The 16,018-nt window shown below is 33.1% G+C and overlaps 1 protein-coding gene across 1 annotated transcript in view; it reads left to right on the top strand.

The window, feature by feature from the left end:
* The window catches only part of EMC2 (ER membrane protein complex subunit 2), a 52,268-nt gene extending 36,507 nt beyond the window's left edge, over positions 1-15,761 (top strand). Inside the window, exons 8-12 of the mRNA XM_010863458.1 lie at positions 137-218; positions 1,000-1,110; positions 3,147-3,251; positions 12,602-12,689; positions 15,590-15,761. Coding sequence (XP_010861760.1) covers positions 137-218; positions 1,000-1,110; positions 3,147-3,251; positions 12,602-12,688 — 385 coding nt within the window. The 3' untranslated portion in view covers position 12,689; positions 15,590-15,761. The remainder of the gene's footprint in view (positions 1-136; positions 219-999; positions 1,111-3,146; positions 3,252-12,601; positions 12,690-15,589) is intronic.
* Positions 15,762-16,018: the final 257 nt, after the last annotated feature.

Genomic DNA, 16,018 nt, shown 5'->3' with positions numbered 1-16,018 from the left:
TATTTGTATTTAAAAGTTCAAGATAAGTACTTTATTAATAAAACTTAATTTGGATAATATCACTAAAATTGTTTTAAAATCATTTTAAGGTGAAACTGACATACTATTTATGACTTTTAAAATTGGTGTTTTTCAGCTATGCTAAAGCAGCCTTTTGTTTAGAGGAGCTTATGATGACTAATCCTTACAACCACTTATACTGTCAGCAGTATGCCGAAGTAAGTGTTTCCAAAACCTAGTTGTATGTGATTTTATTTTTGTTGGTGTTGTATATTATTATGGAACTAAGAATATGTCCTTAATGTCAAGCAAGTATATAAATATTTAAGACATATTATGAAAATTGATTTGTGAAAGTAAAAGTTTTACATTGTTAATATTGTAATGGAAATACTGATTTTTCAATTAAATGCCCTTATTTAAAATAGTGAAATTCTTTTTTAATTGTGTAGTATATTCTTTTCAAATTACGAATTATGTCACAGTTATCACCATTTAATGGCTTTTAAGGCATTTACAATGATTATGACTTTTACATCCATATTTTAGGAAATTTATATTACAGTCATTATTTTGGGAACTTAACTGTTAAGAATAGCAATGCAGTTGACTCCTATAAGGTTAAAAGGACTTCATTGTTAAGGAATGTCAGTGGAACTAGGAAAGGACAAGTTAGTATGAATTCTAGGTTTATAATGCTAGTATAGTAATAGAAAATATAAAGTTGTAAAGCATTTGCAAGGCTGGCTTTTTTATATTGGCAACAGTTTTTAATTTTAAAAACTACTCAGTGATCTTGATGTTCGTAGAATGGTTTTGGGAGGTAGGTTTTACTTAAAATTTAGATTAGCTCTACAACTTTAAGATGAATTCTTTTAACAGCTTGCATTTGTTTACAGAAATATCTGTTTCAGTTACTAATGTCTATGGTATGATGAAGCATGCTACATTTCAAAGTAGTAAAATAAACAGATTTCAGCACTCTGTAATTTTTAACAGGTTAAATATACCCAAGGTGGACTTGAAAATCTCGAACTTTCAAGAAAGTATTTTGCACAGGCATTGAAACTGAACAACAGAAATATGAGAGCTTTGTTTGGACTTTACATGGTGAGTTGAGGTACATGTTTAATGTTATTTTATGAAATGTCATTTAAAGTCCATTACCTGTCCAAGTTTATCACTTCTCCTTTTTTTTTTGTATTTAATTGATAAGCATATGATGTTTTTCCTCTTGTTAATTATGAGCAACAGGTTATAAGGCAGTTATATTTTTGAATGTTAATAGAGCTTAGCTATTTGACATTTCATTGTAAATTGTCTTTTATCAGAATTTAAATCTGCCTTTGTAAAATTAAATAGTAGCGGATACAAAGCTGTGTTATGTATTTCTTGTTTTGTTATTCTTGGGTTTATGCCCAACATTGTATTAATTTTCTTAAATTATAATTGTTTGATATATTTTTAAATAAAAGATATATTAGAAGTAAAATTTCTAGTGCCAAATTAAAACTTTTTTTTATGGTATAGACAAACAGTTTGGAAATTATTTATGGCAGGCATGTAATTAAACATTTCTTATGTTTATGTATGCCAAATGATGAGCTTAGAAAAAGTCAATTAATAATAGCTATGGGAAATAGAGGAAGAATTTACTGAACTTCAAAATTAAATAAAATGAGCGTCTTTCTACAGTCAGAAAGACTATAAAAATAAACTTCATTAATAGGCCAGTTCTTTGAAATTTTAATTTATTTTAGTCTTTTCATGGACTTTTGGATGAATGTTTTGTTGAAGCCTAGTGAAAAAGAATTGATTGTAGAAATGGAGGCAGGAAGAAACATAAATGAAATAATTTTCAGCAAAGAAATGGCAAAATAGAATTATAAAACAGTTAAAAGGACTTTCAAAAAAACTACTTCTGGATGCTACCAGTGCCAGTTATAGTAGCTTGCAGATACAATATGGTAGCAATGTCTATTTTTACCAAATACATTAAATGCTAATTTAAAAAAATAGGTAATGAATTATTAAATAGTAAAAGTACATAGTACTTTATGTGTCAGGCTCTGTTATGAGCTCTGTTTTTTATTGTAAATTATTAAATTCTCACATCAACTATTTGAGAAGGTACATTATTATTAATATTACCATTTCATGGAAAGTGAAATTAAGACACAGAGCATTCTGATTAATTTGCCCAAGGTTGAACACAAGGTACTAAAAGATTGAGCTGGGATTCCAGTTCAGGCAGTTGACTCCAGAGACATTTTCTTAACTACTGCATTTGCTTACATTCATACCAAAAAGGTAACATTAAAGACATAAAAGTTTAAAAATCAGATTTTGGCATATAAATTCCTTAGTGACAGAGAAGAAGACAGGAGGAAAAAGCTTATAGCATAGGCTAGGTCTAAAAGAAACCACAATGAACAGATCCTCTTAAGACATAAGATATATTTAAGCATAAGATAAAAGTTAAATCTTTCTCTTACCAGAAATACATACAATTAAAAATTAGAATATGATTATGAGGTTTTACAGATTCTTTCATGGATCCCAAAGTACCAGTCCTTTGTTTAAATACAGTTTTTAAAAAGGAAAGGGTGAGTTTAATTGGTTATGGAACACAGTTTGGAAACTGTTGGTATAGTGAAAACAGAAATAGGTTGGAAGTGATGATCTCTTTGTTTCTAAGACTTTTATTAACTTACTTTAAGTCAGTTTACTCCTTTTGGACTTCATTGTTTTTCACATGTTAATGTAGGAAGTTGGATTAAATTGTTTTTGAGGTTCCTTACGTTAATAGTAATTCTATAATTCTGAAATAGAAAAACTGAAGTAATTCAGTAATAAGAAATTATAACAGTAAAATCCTGTAGTATTTAAGTGATAATGAAATTTTACCTTCCAGAGTGGTGGTAGATAACTAATAAAATAATTTTAGATGTTATTTAAGCTATCAGTTCATTGGATTATTCTGTTTGAAAATATGTTTTCATTTGTAAACACTAATTTATTCAACTTTGCATTAAAAACTACACAATTTAAAAAACTCTTAATTATTAGCCCATTGCAACCTTTTGATTGTCTTGGCTACATAAAAGGAATAAAATTGTTTTTAATGTTTTTTTGTTTGCTTTTAGTCTGCAAGTCATATTGCTTCTAATCCAAAAGCAAGTGCAAAAACAAAAAAAGACAACATGAAATATGCTAGTTGGGCAGCCAGTCAAATAAACAAAGCTTATCAGGTTAGTACTAATAATTTTATATTATCCCATAGGTCAGTTAATGTATTTCTAAGTTGTTTATTTTTCCATAAGCTATAAATCCAGGTATCTATCATTGAACTTTTATACTTTTGGGTCTTTAGCAAATGTGTTTTAACTATGTAAATTAACTGGTAGGATCACATATTTTTTTCCTCAAAAGGAGTTTGTTACTGTTATGATCCCATAAAGAGCCTTATCATCTCAGCAATTCTGCATTTGGCAGATAAAAAGTAATTCAAAAAATCCAGAAAGGATAAATAAATTGCATGATGCATTTCAGAGGCAGATTGGGTATGTGAATTTATAATCAGAGATAACTCAAATAATAAAAACGGAGGAAGGAAAGCCTAAAAGTAAACTAACAAGACTACATAACAAAATTTATGTACTCTGCTTCCAGTCAGATCTTACCTGAAATGTCTCCACACGTTTCTTAGTTTTCTGAAGCTCATCCCTAGGAGATTCTTCAGGAAGGATTCATGGAAAAACACTTGTACTTATATCTTGCATTTTCGTATTTTATCCATCTATAGTCTATATTTGAAGGCCAGTTTGACTTCTTTACATCCTTTGGCTATTAAATACATTTACCTAAGTATTAAACATGTTGTTCTGTTTTTATTTACTTATTTAGGGTAAAATATTGCTGTCAAAGCAAGTTTGATGCCATCCTGATGACTTGAACCTATCGTCTGATTTTTGAAGGGAATTTTTTATCTTTAAAATCCAGTAATTTTACTGTAATAACGTTTGGTTGGTTATTCTTGAGTCAGTTTCCCCAAATATACTGTAAACCTTTTTACTATTTGGATTCATTCCTCTTAATTTGAGAAAAGTTGCTTTTCTAGAATAATTATTTTGAATTATTTTGCTTGATTGCTTAAGTTTTCTTTTTCAGGTTTCCAATTATAAGTTTACTGGATCTCCTTTCCCACTTCCTATATTATTCCTCTTTTTTTTTTTTTAATATTTCTGTCATTTCCTGTGTTTTATTCTCTTCTTTTTCTTCATAGTAATTTTTTATAGAGTTCATATTCTTTTTGTTTTCTACATTTAAATAAGATAATTTTTCTGGGCTATTAAGAGATTGTTTTTATGGTGTAAGGGGAGTTGGAGATAGGACAGGATAATTTTCCCAGCTTGGTCTTTATATACTTTCTCTTTGAAACAGAGAACTCACATATGACCTTTGTATACATCCAGTCTTTCTTAGAACTAGGTCTGGTTCATAATGATATTTCTGGCTTCAGCCTTTCTCTACCCCTGTTGGTCTTCAGGTCTTGAATTTTGAGGTGTTGTTCTCAGTTTTAAATGTTACATTTTGTTGTTGTTTCTCCTGGGATTTGCTCCCCCTGAGTGTTACTACCTCCCAGCTTCCCCTTCTCCCCTTATCTGGATCATCTCTCCCTCTTAACTTCAGTGTTTCTGACCTGTTCAATTTGGTTTCAGTTTCAGAAGTTTTCCTTCAGTTTGAAGTTTTTTACCTTCCGGAAGAGGGTGTTTGCTGGATATTTCAGGGACTTTGAGGTCTTAGGCCATTATTGATAGATTTGTTTAGTGTCATATTTGCATGCAGTTTTTTTATACTTTGATTTGGAGGCTTTGAGACTGTCCTGATTTTACAAACCATTTGCTGATTCATCAGTTCATATTCTGGAGAAGGCAGTGGCAACCCACTCCAGTACTCTTGCCTGGAAAATCCCATGAACCAAGGAGCCTGGTGGACTGCAGTCCATGGGGTCACTAAGAGTCGGACACGACTGAGCAACTTCACTTTCACGCATTGGAGAAGGAAATGGCAGCCCACTCCAGTGTTCTTGCCTGGAGAATCCCAGGGATGGGGGAGCCTGGGGGGCTACCGTCTATGGGGTTGCACAGAATTGGACATAACTGAAGTGACTTAGCAGCAGCAGCAGTTCATATTCTTTTCATTTCTGTGGCTTATAGAATACTAAGGTGTCCTCTTTTGCATCCTCTTGTGCCTCCCACATAGCTGTTGAGCTTTTGTAGGTCCCACTACTATCAGTAATATTAATATATTAATAACAACCTTTTAGGGTTTTGAAGAATTGCTATATATATATATATATACACACACATATATATGTATATATATATGTTTTTTTTTTTAAAGATGTCTTTTTTTGGAATTGTTTCTTGTTATTTTGGTTTAGTTTTGGTGTTCTTTGTTTTTGTACTCTTGACTGGGGAGACTAAAACAATTTCAGTTCAGTCGCTCAGTCGTGTCCGACTCTTTGCGACCCCGTGAATCGCAGCACGCCAGGCCTCCCTGTCCATCACCAACTCCCGGAGTTCACTCAGACTCATGTCCATTGAGTCAGTGATGCCATCCAGCCATCTCATCCTCTGCCGTCCCCTTCTCCTCCTGCCCCCAATCCCTCCCAGCATCAGAGTCTTTTCCAATGAGTCAACTCTTCGCATGAGGTGGCCAAAGTACTGGAGTTTCAGCTTCAGCATCATTCCTTCCAAAGAAATCCCAGGGCTGATCTCCTTCAGAATGGACTGGTTGGATCTCCTTGCAGTCCAAGGGACTCTCAAGAGTCTTCTCCAACACCACAGTTCAAAAGCATCGATTCTTCGGTGCTCAGCCTTCTTCACAGTCTAACTCTCACATCCATACATAACCACAGGAAAAACAAATTTAAATTTAAAACAATGTATTGCCCTGCAATAACACTATTTAGTCACCTTTATATAGTTTTATTATATATAATAAAACTGTTGGCATATTGCAAGTCAGAATATTTATAAGTATTAGCTAGGCTGTGCTTCTTCAAATGGAGGTTGAGATAGCTCAGATCTGTAATGGGGTTCCACACAGAGTAGGCTTAGGCAGGGGAGTATGAGGCAGGGAGGGAGGGGTAGTTTGTGATTTAAAAATAAGACTTGGATAAAATGAAAATAATAGTATGCGAACTACATCGTTGTTTTTAAGATATTTTTGAGAAACAACTAGCTGCTCAGTGCTTTTTTTTTTACATGGTATGACTATATTTCTAAAATAAATTTTTATTAAATTATAACATACGTAGGAAAAAAAACCCAAGTCACAAAGGTACATTCCGATGAATTACACAAGTCAATGTATCCAGACAATAAATAGAAACATTATATCACCCCAAACCTTTATGATAGCTTTTTTCAAATTCTACTTCTGTCCCTCTCAAAAGTATGAATTTTTAATCCCATAGTCTTGGCTTTTTTTGAACTTTGTGGAATCAGACACTGTGTACGTATTTTGTCTGGCCTATTTCACTATTTATGAGATTTATTTTAAGTGTGTAGTTCATTCATTTTCATTGTAGTTTATTGTATGACCATACTGTATTTAGTCAGCTGTTGATAGACATTTGGATTATTTCTCGTTTGGGGCTATTATGAATGACACTGCATTGATACTCCTGTGCAAATCTCTTGGAGTATATGTACAAGTATTTCTGATGGGTGTATACCTTTGAGTGAAATACTGAGTCATAGGATGTACATATATCTAAATGAAGTAGATAAAGCTTGTTTTCCAGGTTACTTGTTTATAGTCCCATCAGCAGTGTTTGAGAGTTCTCATAGTTGCACATTCTCACCAACACTTCCTTCTGTTAGGTTTTGTAATTAGTCATTATGATGTATGTGTAGTGGTATCTTGATCTTATTTCATATCTCCCTGATGACCAGTGAGGTTGAATACTTTTTCATATTTTTATGGTTGTTTGGATATCTTCTTTTATGAAGTCTATGTTTTCCATTGGGTTATGATTTTTTATCTTGTTTTTTTTTAGCGTTTTGATTTATGGGCCTTTTGTTCCTTATATGTGTCAAACAGTTCAGTTCAGTCACGCAGTTGTGTCCGACTCTTTGCAACCCCATGAATCGCAGTTTGCCAGACCTCCCTGTCCATCACCAACTCCCGGAGTTCACCCAAACTCATGTGCGTTGAATCGGTGATGCCATCCAGCCATCTCATCCTCTGTCGTCCCCTTCTCCTCCTACCCCCAATCCCTCCCAGCATCAGAGTCTTTTCCAATGAATCAGCTCTTCGCATGAGGTGGCCAAAGTACTGGAGTTTCAGCTTTAGCATCATTCCTTCCAAAGAACACCCAGGACTGATCTCCTTTAGGACTGGTTGGATCTCCTTGCAGTCCAAGAGACTCTCAAGAGTCTTCTCCAACACCACAGTTCAAAAGCATCAATTCTTGAGTGCTCTGCTTTCTTCACAGTCCAACTCTCACATCCATACATGACCACTGGAAAATGTAGCATATCTTTTTAACTCTTTTGTTGCAGTCAGTCTCAAATGATTTTGATGAAAAAAGTTCTGAAGATTATCTTCTACATAATCATTTCCTTTATGGTTTGTGCTTTTTGTATTCTGTTTAAAAAATTATTTGCTAATGATCATAAAGATAATCCTGTGTGTTTTTGGAGTTTTTTTTCTCCTACTTTTCACATTAAGATCTACAGTCATTTTGGAATTGATTTTTACATATGATGTAAAAATAGGGGTCAGTTTCCTCCTATGCAGCTTTCCAGTATTTTTATCTCTGTTTTCTGTCATTGAGTCCCATTCTGTTGAAGCTAGTACCTTATAATAGTTGAGAGAGAACACAGATGCTAGATCTGTATCTTCTGGCTTCAGAGTTTTTCTCTGACATTTATTAGTTATGTGGCCTTGGACAAATTACATGCCATCTCAGGGCCTAGCTTTTCATCTGCAAGATGGGCATAATAAAAGTTTTCTAAGTATTAAAGGATTTGAAACATATGTTTCACCATATCACAGTTACACACACTGTATTGTGCTTACTAATTGCATGCTCTAAGTTCACTTTATCTCAGTTACATTAACAGTAACAACCATAACAGTAAACAGAAAGTTTATTGTAAGATAGGTACTTTTCCTATTTTACAAATGAGGAAATTAAGGCAAACTGAGACAATCTGACTCCAAATTTGATGTTCATAATGGCCACGATGTACTACTGCCTTTATAGAGAAGTATCAGGTGTAAATGTTTCTGAAGCTGCAGTTATTGTTTCCATTCCCTTTTCGTTTATTTTCTCATGTGAGCAAGATGACATCCTGCCTTCACTTGGTTTTCTGTTTCAAGCCCAGAGCTCTCCATAGTAACCGAATTTACAGTTTCATTTTGTTTGGGTTTTATTTTTCCCCCGTCTTTCTCCGTGTCTTTGACTTTTGCACTAAACTCCATGATACCCAGTGGTGTTTTACACATCTTTCCTTTCCAAATTGCCTTTTCTTGTCTAAGGAAAGGATAGTATAAAGACTGTTTATCAGTTTCTGTCATCTCGGATACCACTCCAGGAAGATAACATCTCTCGGTTGATAATCTCAGATTTCTGTGTAGCAGCCTAAAATACCCCTCAACAATGGCAAGCCACTCCAGTACTCTTGCCTAGAAAATCCCATGGATGGAGGAGCCTGGTGGGCTACAGTCCATGGGGTCGCCACGAGTCGGTCGCGACTGAGCGACTTCACTTTCACATTTCACTTTCACGCAATGGAGAAGGAAATGGCAACCCACTCCAGTGTTCTTGCCTGGAGAATCCCAGGGACGGCAGAGCCTGGTGGGCTGCTGTCTGTGGTGTCGCACAGAGTCGGACACGACTGAAGCAACTTAAGCAGCAGCAGCAGGAACCACCTACTGTATAAAATTTATTTTGCCTCTAGATACTAGTAGTGAGTTTTGAGTAAAATATTTCAGTGCTTTTTAAGCTTTCATCTCTGTGCTTTTTCTACAGTAGGTTTTGGTTTTCTTTCTGTGAATCAGATTTCATAACTATTTGTATCCATTGCCCTTTGCTATCATATTGTTTTAAAATAATGACTTATTTGCTTATATCTGTAGGTGTCATGTAGGCTTGGGCTCAGTTGAGTAATTCTGCTAGTCTCCAGTGGGCTTTATTTTTTTCCTGCCCCATGCCAGTGGTTGGTTGATGGCCTCAGTTAAATATCTGGTGGCTGGTCTCTGTCAGCTGGGAATGCTGGGCCTTGTATTAAATATTTCTCACTTTGCAAGCTAACTTGGACTTACTCACATGAATAAGTTTCAGGGTTCCTGGAGCAGTGAACAGGTGAACTCCAGTGCACAAGGGCATTTTGAAATCTGCCTGTGTCACATATTGCTAATATTCCTTTGAGCAAAAGAAGTCACATGGTCAACCCAGATTCAGGGGATATAATATTTCACCTCTCAATGAGAAGAAAAATACGTGGTCATTTGGGAATTTATTACACTTTTGTATGACTCATAGTTCCATCTTTCTGTTTTATTTTGCCTTTTTCTTTTTAGCTACTTTATTGAGGTATAATTTATAGACAATAAGACATTTTAAGTGTACAGTTGAGTTTTGACAAATTATACTTCTCTCTCACCACTGCCCCATTCAAGGTGTACAGTTTCCATCACCCAAGAAAGTACCCCTCTGCCACCTTGCAGTCAGCCCCATTCCACACTGCAGAATAGCACTGATTTGACAGAACTTTATATATAAATGAGATCATTGGTTATGTATTTCATGCCTGGCTTTTTTCACTCACCATGTTTTGGAGATTCATCTATCCACTACTCCATTTTATTTATCTTACTACTTTGTTCACCCATATTATTTTCCACAAATTATGTGAATTTGTGAATGTTAGCCCAGCTTATCCTAGTTATCACAATGGAGAAATCATTTACCTTTGAATTTGATAAGTTTTTATTATTTGAGTGACCTTTCTGGTGAGTTTTCTTTAAGACCCATCAGGAAACAATGAAAAAAAGAGTTTACTTAAAAATCTATGAAAAAAATGCAAAATTTGTGATTAATGTGGAAAACTACAATATGACTTTCAGAGATTGATGTTTTAGTAATATAAATCTCTGGGATCTAATTGAGAACTTTATGATGTGTCTAGGCATATAAACAAGTATAAAGTATATAATAAGTATTCCTTATTGTAATGTTTTTCTAGGCATTTAAAAGTTAGAGAAAATGAGATCTTAAGAACTCCTTTCTGTCTTTGTTTTTACTTAATGAAACAGAATATGGCTGCTACTTGTTCTTTAATTAGGTAATTGGTTTAGCATGTTCAGTAGAGGCAGGCAAGTTTGATTAATGCTCATGAAAAACTTTAATGTTAACCTACTCAAAATAATTTTCCAGATAAATGCTTCTTTGGTACTCTGTTAAATTTGTCTGTGCGTATGTAGTTTATGATTACTGAGGTGATCGTGTTACTATCCTTTTGGGAAATAGAAAATTAAATCATGATTTGAGGGAAAAATAGGATTCCAGCTTAATCAGTTAAATTGCCATATAATTCTAGAATAGACAAAATAATTGCATGTCAGGTAAAATTTGAAGTGATTGATTTATATTTCCAACTTTCTTTTTATTTGTTCTGACACAGATAAGTCAGTTTGGCTTATTCTGAATTGCAGTAGTCAGTAGCATTGATAGACAATCTTTGTAGGTGGTTTTCTAAAATAAGCTAATTTTAAAAATCACAAATTTGTGTTTATTATTATTTTTATTACATTTAAGTACAAACCAAAAAAAATGCTATATGTTAAAGTACTTGGTATGACTTCAGCACTACATAATTTTTTCATTTTTATTTTCCATTTAAAAAATTAGTGTCCTATTTTGTACCTCCCCCAGAATGCTTTTTCTTAGAATTAGACCTTTATATATCTGATTAGGACCATTCTTGTTTACTTTGGGTAGGCAGTGGTAAAAGAAAAGGCTTTCTGTTCTTGGTAAGTCCTTGTGAAAGTGACTCTATCAACTGGGTAATAGAAATAAGAAGCACACTCCACATCCTTTACTCACCAGGGGAAATTATGAAAGGGCAAAGTTTTAAATGTGGTATTGCCATAGTTTCTAATTATGACCTGTATATTCAGCATTTGAATTCCTTAAATTAGTAATGTCTTATAAAAGGCAAAGTGATCTTGACTCTTATGAGAAGTTTTTTTCTTTCCCTGGCATTTCCTCTAGAAATCTCTTTTATTAATAGTTACTCTGTCAAATCAGTATTCAACTACAGACACTAGTGGTTTAGGAACTAGGAGAATGATCATGTTAAACTGCAGTCGAGGAGGTCAGAGGCAGGTTAGCAATTCCTGAAGCCTATTTCCTCTATGATGTTACCTGTGCTTGATCACTTAATCTTTCTCAACAGGTCACATGAAGTTTGCCAAATTAAGTTAATTACAAAAGAGAAGGAACACATCATAAATCAAGCACTAAGTACTTAAGACAGCATTGATATCTGAAGGAAAGATCAGTCACTTGAAAGTATACTGAGTGCTTGGATGTTAACTTGAAAATATTATACGTTGCTAGTAGAAAATGTTGATCAGTACTTTAACCAGAGGAAAAATAGGTAATATAGATATAATAAATCTTCCCCTACCTTTCCAAGGAAACATGCTTATCTAGTAAATGTATAGTGTTAAGTCAAATGATAAATGATGGGAATTGTCAGTGTAGTTAGAAAACACATTTTGAAATCAGCATGGGGTATTCAACTGTATTTTCCCCACTGATTACGTATTTATTGAATTTTAGTAAGTCATGAATTTTTTTGAATATTCAAAGATAGTATTTAATACCCTATGTTTTGTTCTCATTGTAAAATCCATTCCCAGTTTGGTATTATGAAATAAATTATGACTTAATAAACTAGAAATGCATTCTTTAAAACATGTTTATATTACTTCAACATATAGCATAGAGTTTTATTTGATAGCTTTTCACTATAGAAATGTGACGTTATCTAGTCAACTAATAAAACTGGAAAATTTTTTAAAAATTGAAACCGACTGTAAAAAATTTTAGAGAAATCTTACAACTTTAAAATGTTAAATAACAGTACTTTACATTTATATTTTATCTTTATTTGAAATTAAAAATTTGATTAGAGGTCACACAAGTAGAAATGGTCCACACTCCTGCACAAATACAATTTTGTTTCTAAATTATGCTTTTTCTTTCATAAAGGTTTTTTGGTCTGAAAAGGTAGGATAGTTTGAAAATCAAATATATGTTTTTATAGATTATCATACTACTTAAACATTTAAACTGGTCAATTTTACAGGGAAGTTTTTGTAGTTCAGTTGAAGATGACTCCTTAATGAAAATGTTCTTAAAACCCCAGGTTTATTTTTTACTGAAGAAAAAGAACATACTTGATTTTGTGCTAGTGATAAAAATAATGTTAACTCTCATTAACAATTTGAAAGTAAGATTGTGATTTTGTACCTGCCACTGTAATTAAGCCTAATTGCATTTTTTTAAAATTAGTTTGCAGGTCGAAGTAAGAAGGAAACCAAATACTCTCTCAAGGCAGTTGAAGACATGTTGGAAACACTGCAGATCACCCAGTCTTAAGGTTTCAAAAAGTCTTTCACATTACATTTCACAACTGCAAAATTGAGCTCACTAGTTTGTGACTTATTTGCTAGATGCCCAGTGCTATTTGTATATTGACTTTCTGTTAAGAAGGCAGTTGTAAAGATCGCGTTTATATAAACCTAGAAATGGCATTTAGTACTAAGCAGGTAGAAGGGGACAGCCCATGGAAAAGGGATTTAATAAGATTCGTACAGATCAGACATCATTCTTTTCATATCACACATATATAACTGCTCTTAAACCACAATCTGATATATAAATAACCTTGTTAAATAAACTGATAATTTATTAAACTTGCATATGAAAATTCTAGATTCTTTTTGTTATATTCAAATAGTGAATATATTGTTTTAAAGCTTAATTTTTAGTTAACTCCTTTTTTTGTGTGTGGTAGGAAATACATAGCATATGTAGTTGACAGAAGCAAAATTCTGGTAAATTATTTCATTCTCTTACAGTGTCAGGTTGAATTTTGCTCTACATTCCGGTGTGCTATTATTTTATATGCTATAATGTTATTCTGATAGATCTTGGTTAAAGTATATCATTCTCCAAAGTTCAGCATTATCATTTTATGAAATTTTGTTTTGCTATGGGACATAATTGAGATTTTTTACCTATAAAATGGTTTAAGGTTCATGTATGCTATGATAGTCAAATTTAACCCTTATGAAAGTTATATTTATCCAACTTTCAACACTAAAGTATTTAAAGGGCTATTTAGAAAGCATAGATAATAGGGATGAAAGGAATTTCAGTGACTTAATTATTTTCCTTTAGGGAAAAATAAGAAATCTAAACTATTTGTAGAAGCAAATATTTTATAATTCTTGTGTCTCATTACCTCCTTAGTAATAATTACAATTTCTTTCTTTTTTCTTTTTTGAACAATCATTACACTACTGTTAGTAGTATTCGGTGTGTTTTGCAATAAAATAGAACTTGAAAGTTAAAGCACTTTATTCAGACTTTTAAGTTCAAACACTTAATATAAATCAGTTTTTAAAATAGGCAAAATATTACATATATAAGTACACTTAATTTTTAATTACTTGCCAATGTAATACAGAAACTCTGGTATGCTTGCTATTGTGCTCAGTAGGGCAAATAGAGATCATAGAAGAATTGATAAAGTAGAAGTCTGAAGGAAGAGAACTATTGTCAGTATCAGCATTTTAATTTTTTGAGCTGTTAGCAAATTGTTCTCCACATCTAGTCTAATTCTTTCATTTTGCATTTTTTTTCATTTTGTTCTGCCATAGATAATGGGCAGATGTGAAATAACTCTTCCCTTATGACGATACTTCCTATTAACTAATATTTGTTATCACAGGATAAACTGATTTTGCCCATGAATTTATTCACCATTTTCAACATAATCAGCCATTTCAGATAAAGAAAATAGTGCCCACATATTATTCCACTACCTTTTTCCTTTTAATGTCCTTCTGTGAGTCACTAGAGTACTGTATACTTCAGCAGTATTTGTGTAATAAATAATTTAGTGCCCCTTATAACTGTCAGCCTTTAGTTTCACTTTTTTCCTAATTTTAACACCTTCTTTCCAGAAATTTTTAATTTGTTAAGTATATTGTTAATACGTAATAATTTATAGACTTCAAATCTTACAAGCATGAAATTGCAAGTATGAGAATTAATTAAATATGAAATATTAAAGCTAAAAATGGTTCCACAGAAAGATTATGGGGACCCTGGGTCCCTGATGGCATTGATGAACACCTGAACCAACAAGAGTAATTGCCAGCTTCTGCGCTAAGTACATGAGAAAAATAAACTTGATTATTAAGCCATTGTTTGTATTTTTTGTTACTTCAGTCATATATATTTCTGACTAATGATCCACCATTAAGCTCTTTTTAAAATGCAGAACTGTTATTTTAGACATGTGAGGGATGCTATTTCAGAATTCAATGATTTAAAGTTAAGTAGATAATTACATATAACAAAAGAAGTACTATCTTGTTCCAACTCAACACCCAGTATTTAAGCCAACAGAGGTGAGAAAAAGGCATATTTAGAACATCTTTAACCATGAGAATAACGTTGACTTGGGAACAGAAGAAGATATAGAAAAAATTGAAATGGAGAATTAATGTTTCAATATGCCAGAAGCATACAATTTTTTAATCACATATTTCAAAGATTTTTTTTCATTTAATTATAGAATCTCTTGATTCTCAAAGCAACGTCACTTACATTCAAAGAACTATAGTAGAGTTTAGAAGGGACATTAGAGAGATTTAGTTGTATTTGATTTTAGGATGAAGAAGTAAGGTTCTGAGAAATTAAGCTCTTCTGTGAAAGAACAGGAAATAGGATTAGGATGTCAGGGGTTCCCAAATCAATCCTCTTTCTAGTATATTCCAAGGCATATGTCTAGCCTGTGATAGGTTGTTCTTTGATAAAGATGAGAGCCAGATGTATCCAAGGGGCATTGCTTGGTGGCTGAGAAAGGACTAGAATTCAGATTTTCTGACTTGTGAAATAATTTTTTAATGGAATAATTAAGCCAGACTTTCATTTTTGATAAAATTGAATGTAAAGGAAATTACCCAATAAAGATAATTCATTTATAGTCAATGTGAGAAGTATTTCAAACTGTTTTAGAATTGTTTCAAACCTCCTCACTTTGAACTTCTAATTTCTCCTATCTCCCTTCTCATTCTTGGCAAGTAACCTCTTGTTATAGGCTGAATTGTGTCTCTCCCCACCCTACCCCAATTTAATATTTGAAGTTCTAATCCCTGGTGCCTCTGAATGTGACTTTATTTGGAAATTGAGTCTTTAAAGTGGTCATGAAGTAAAATTGAGTCATATTGCTGAGCCCTAATCCAATATGATTGATATCTTTATAAGGAGAGATTAGGACACAAACATACAGAGGAGGCACCATGGAAAGACGAAGAGAAGATGTCCATCTACAAGCCAAAGAGTGTTTCCTCAGAAGAAACCAGCTCTGCTGATACCCTGATCTTGGATTTCTGGCCTTTAGAACTGTGATGAAATAAATTTCTGTTTTTTTAAGACATTCAGTCCTCTGTGTACTTTATTAAGGTATCCCTAGTTAGCTATCATAGCTCTCTTACTATTTCACAGAGAAAAAGAGAGATCATAAGCTGTATCAGATATTCTTGTGTGCAACTTCACCTCTTTTCCTCCTAGAGTAGAAGAAAGTAGCCCTACTCATTTTTGAGCTGTTTCCCACCACTGTCTTCCTCATTTTTTATACTTCAGCCATACTTTAATTTCATGAATTTGCCACCCTTTCTTTTGCTGCAAGAGTAT

The sequence above is a fragment of the Bison bison genome, unplaced genomic scaffold, assembly GCF_000754665.1.
Source record: "Bison bison bison isolate TAMUID 2011002044 unplaced genomic scaffold, Bison_UMD1.0 scf7180017864491, whole genome shotgun sequence".
NCBI lineage: Eukaryota > Metazoa > Chordata > Mammalia > Artiodactyla > Bovidae > Bison > Bison bison.
This window is presented reverse-complemented; position numbering and strand designations above follow the sequence as displayed.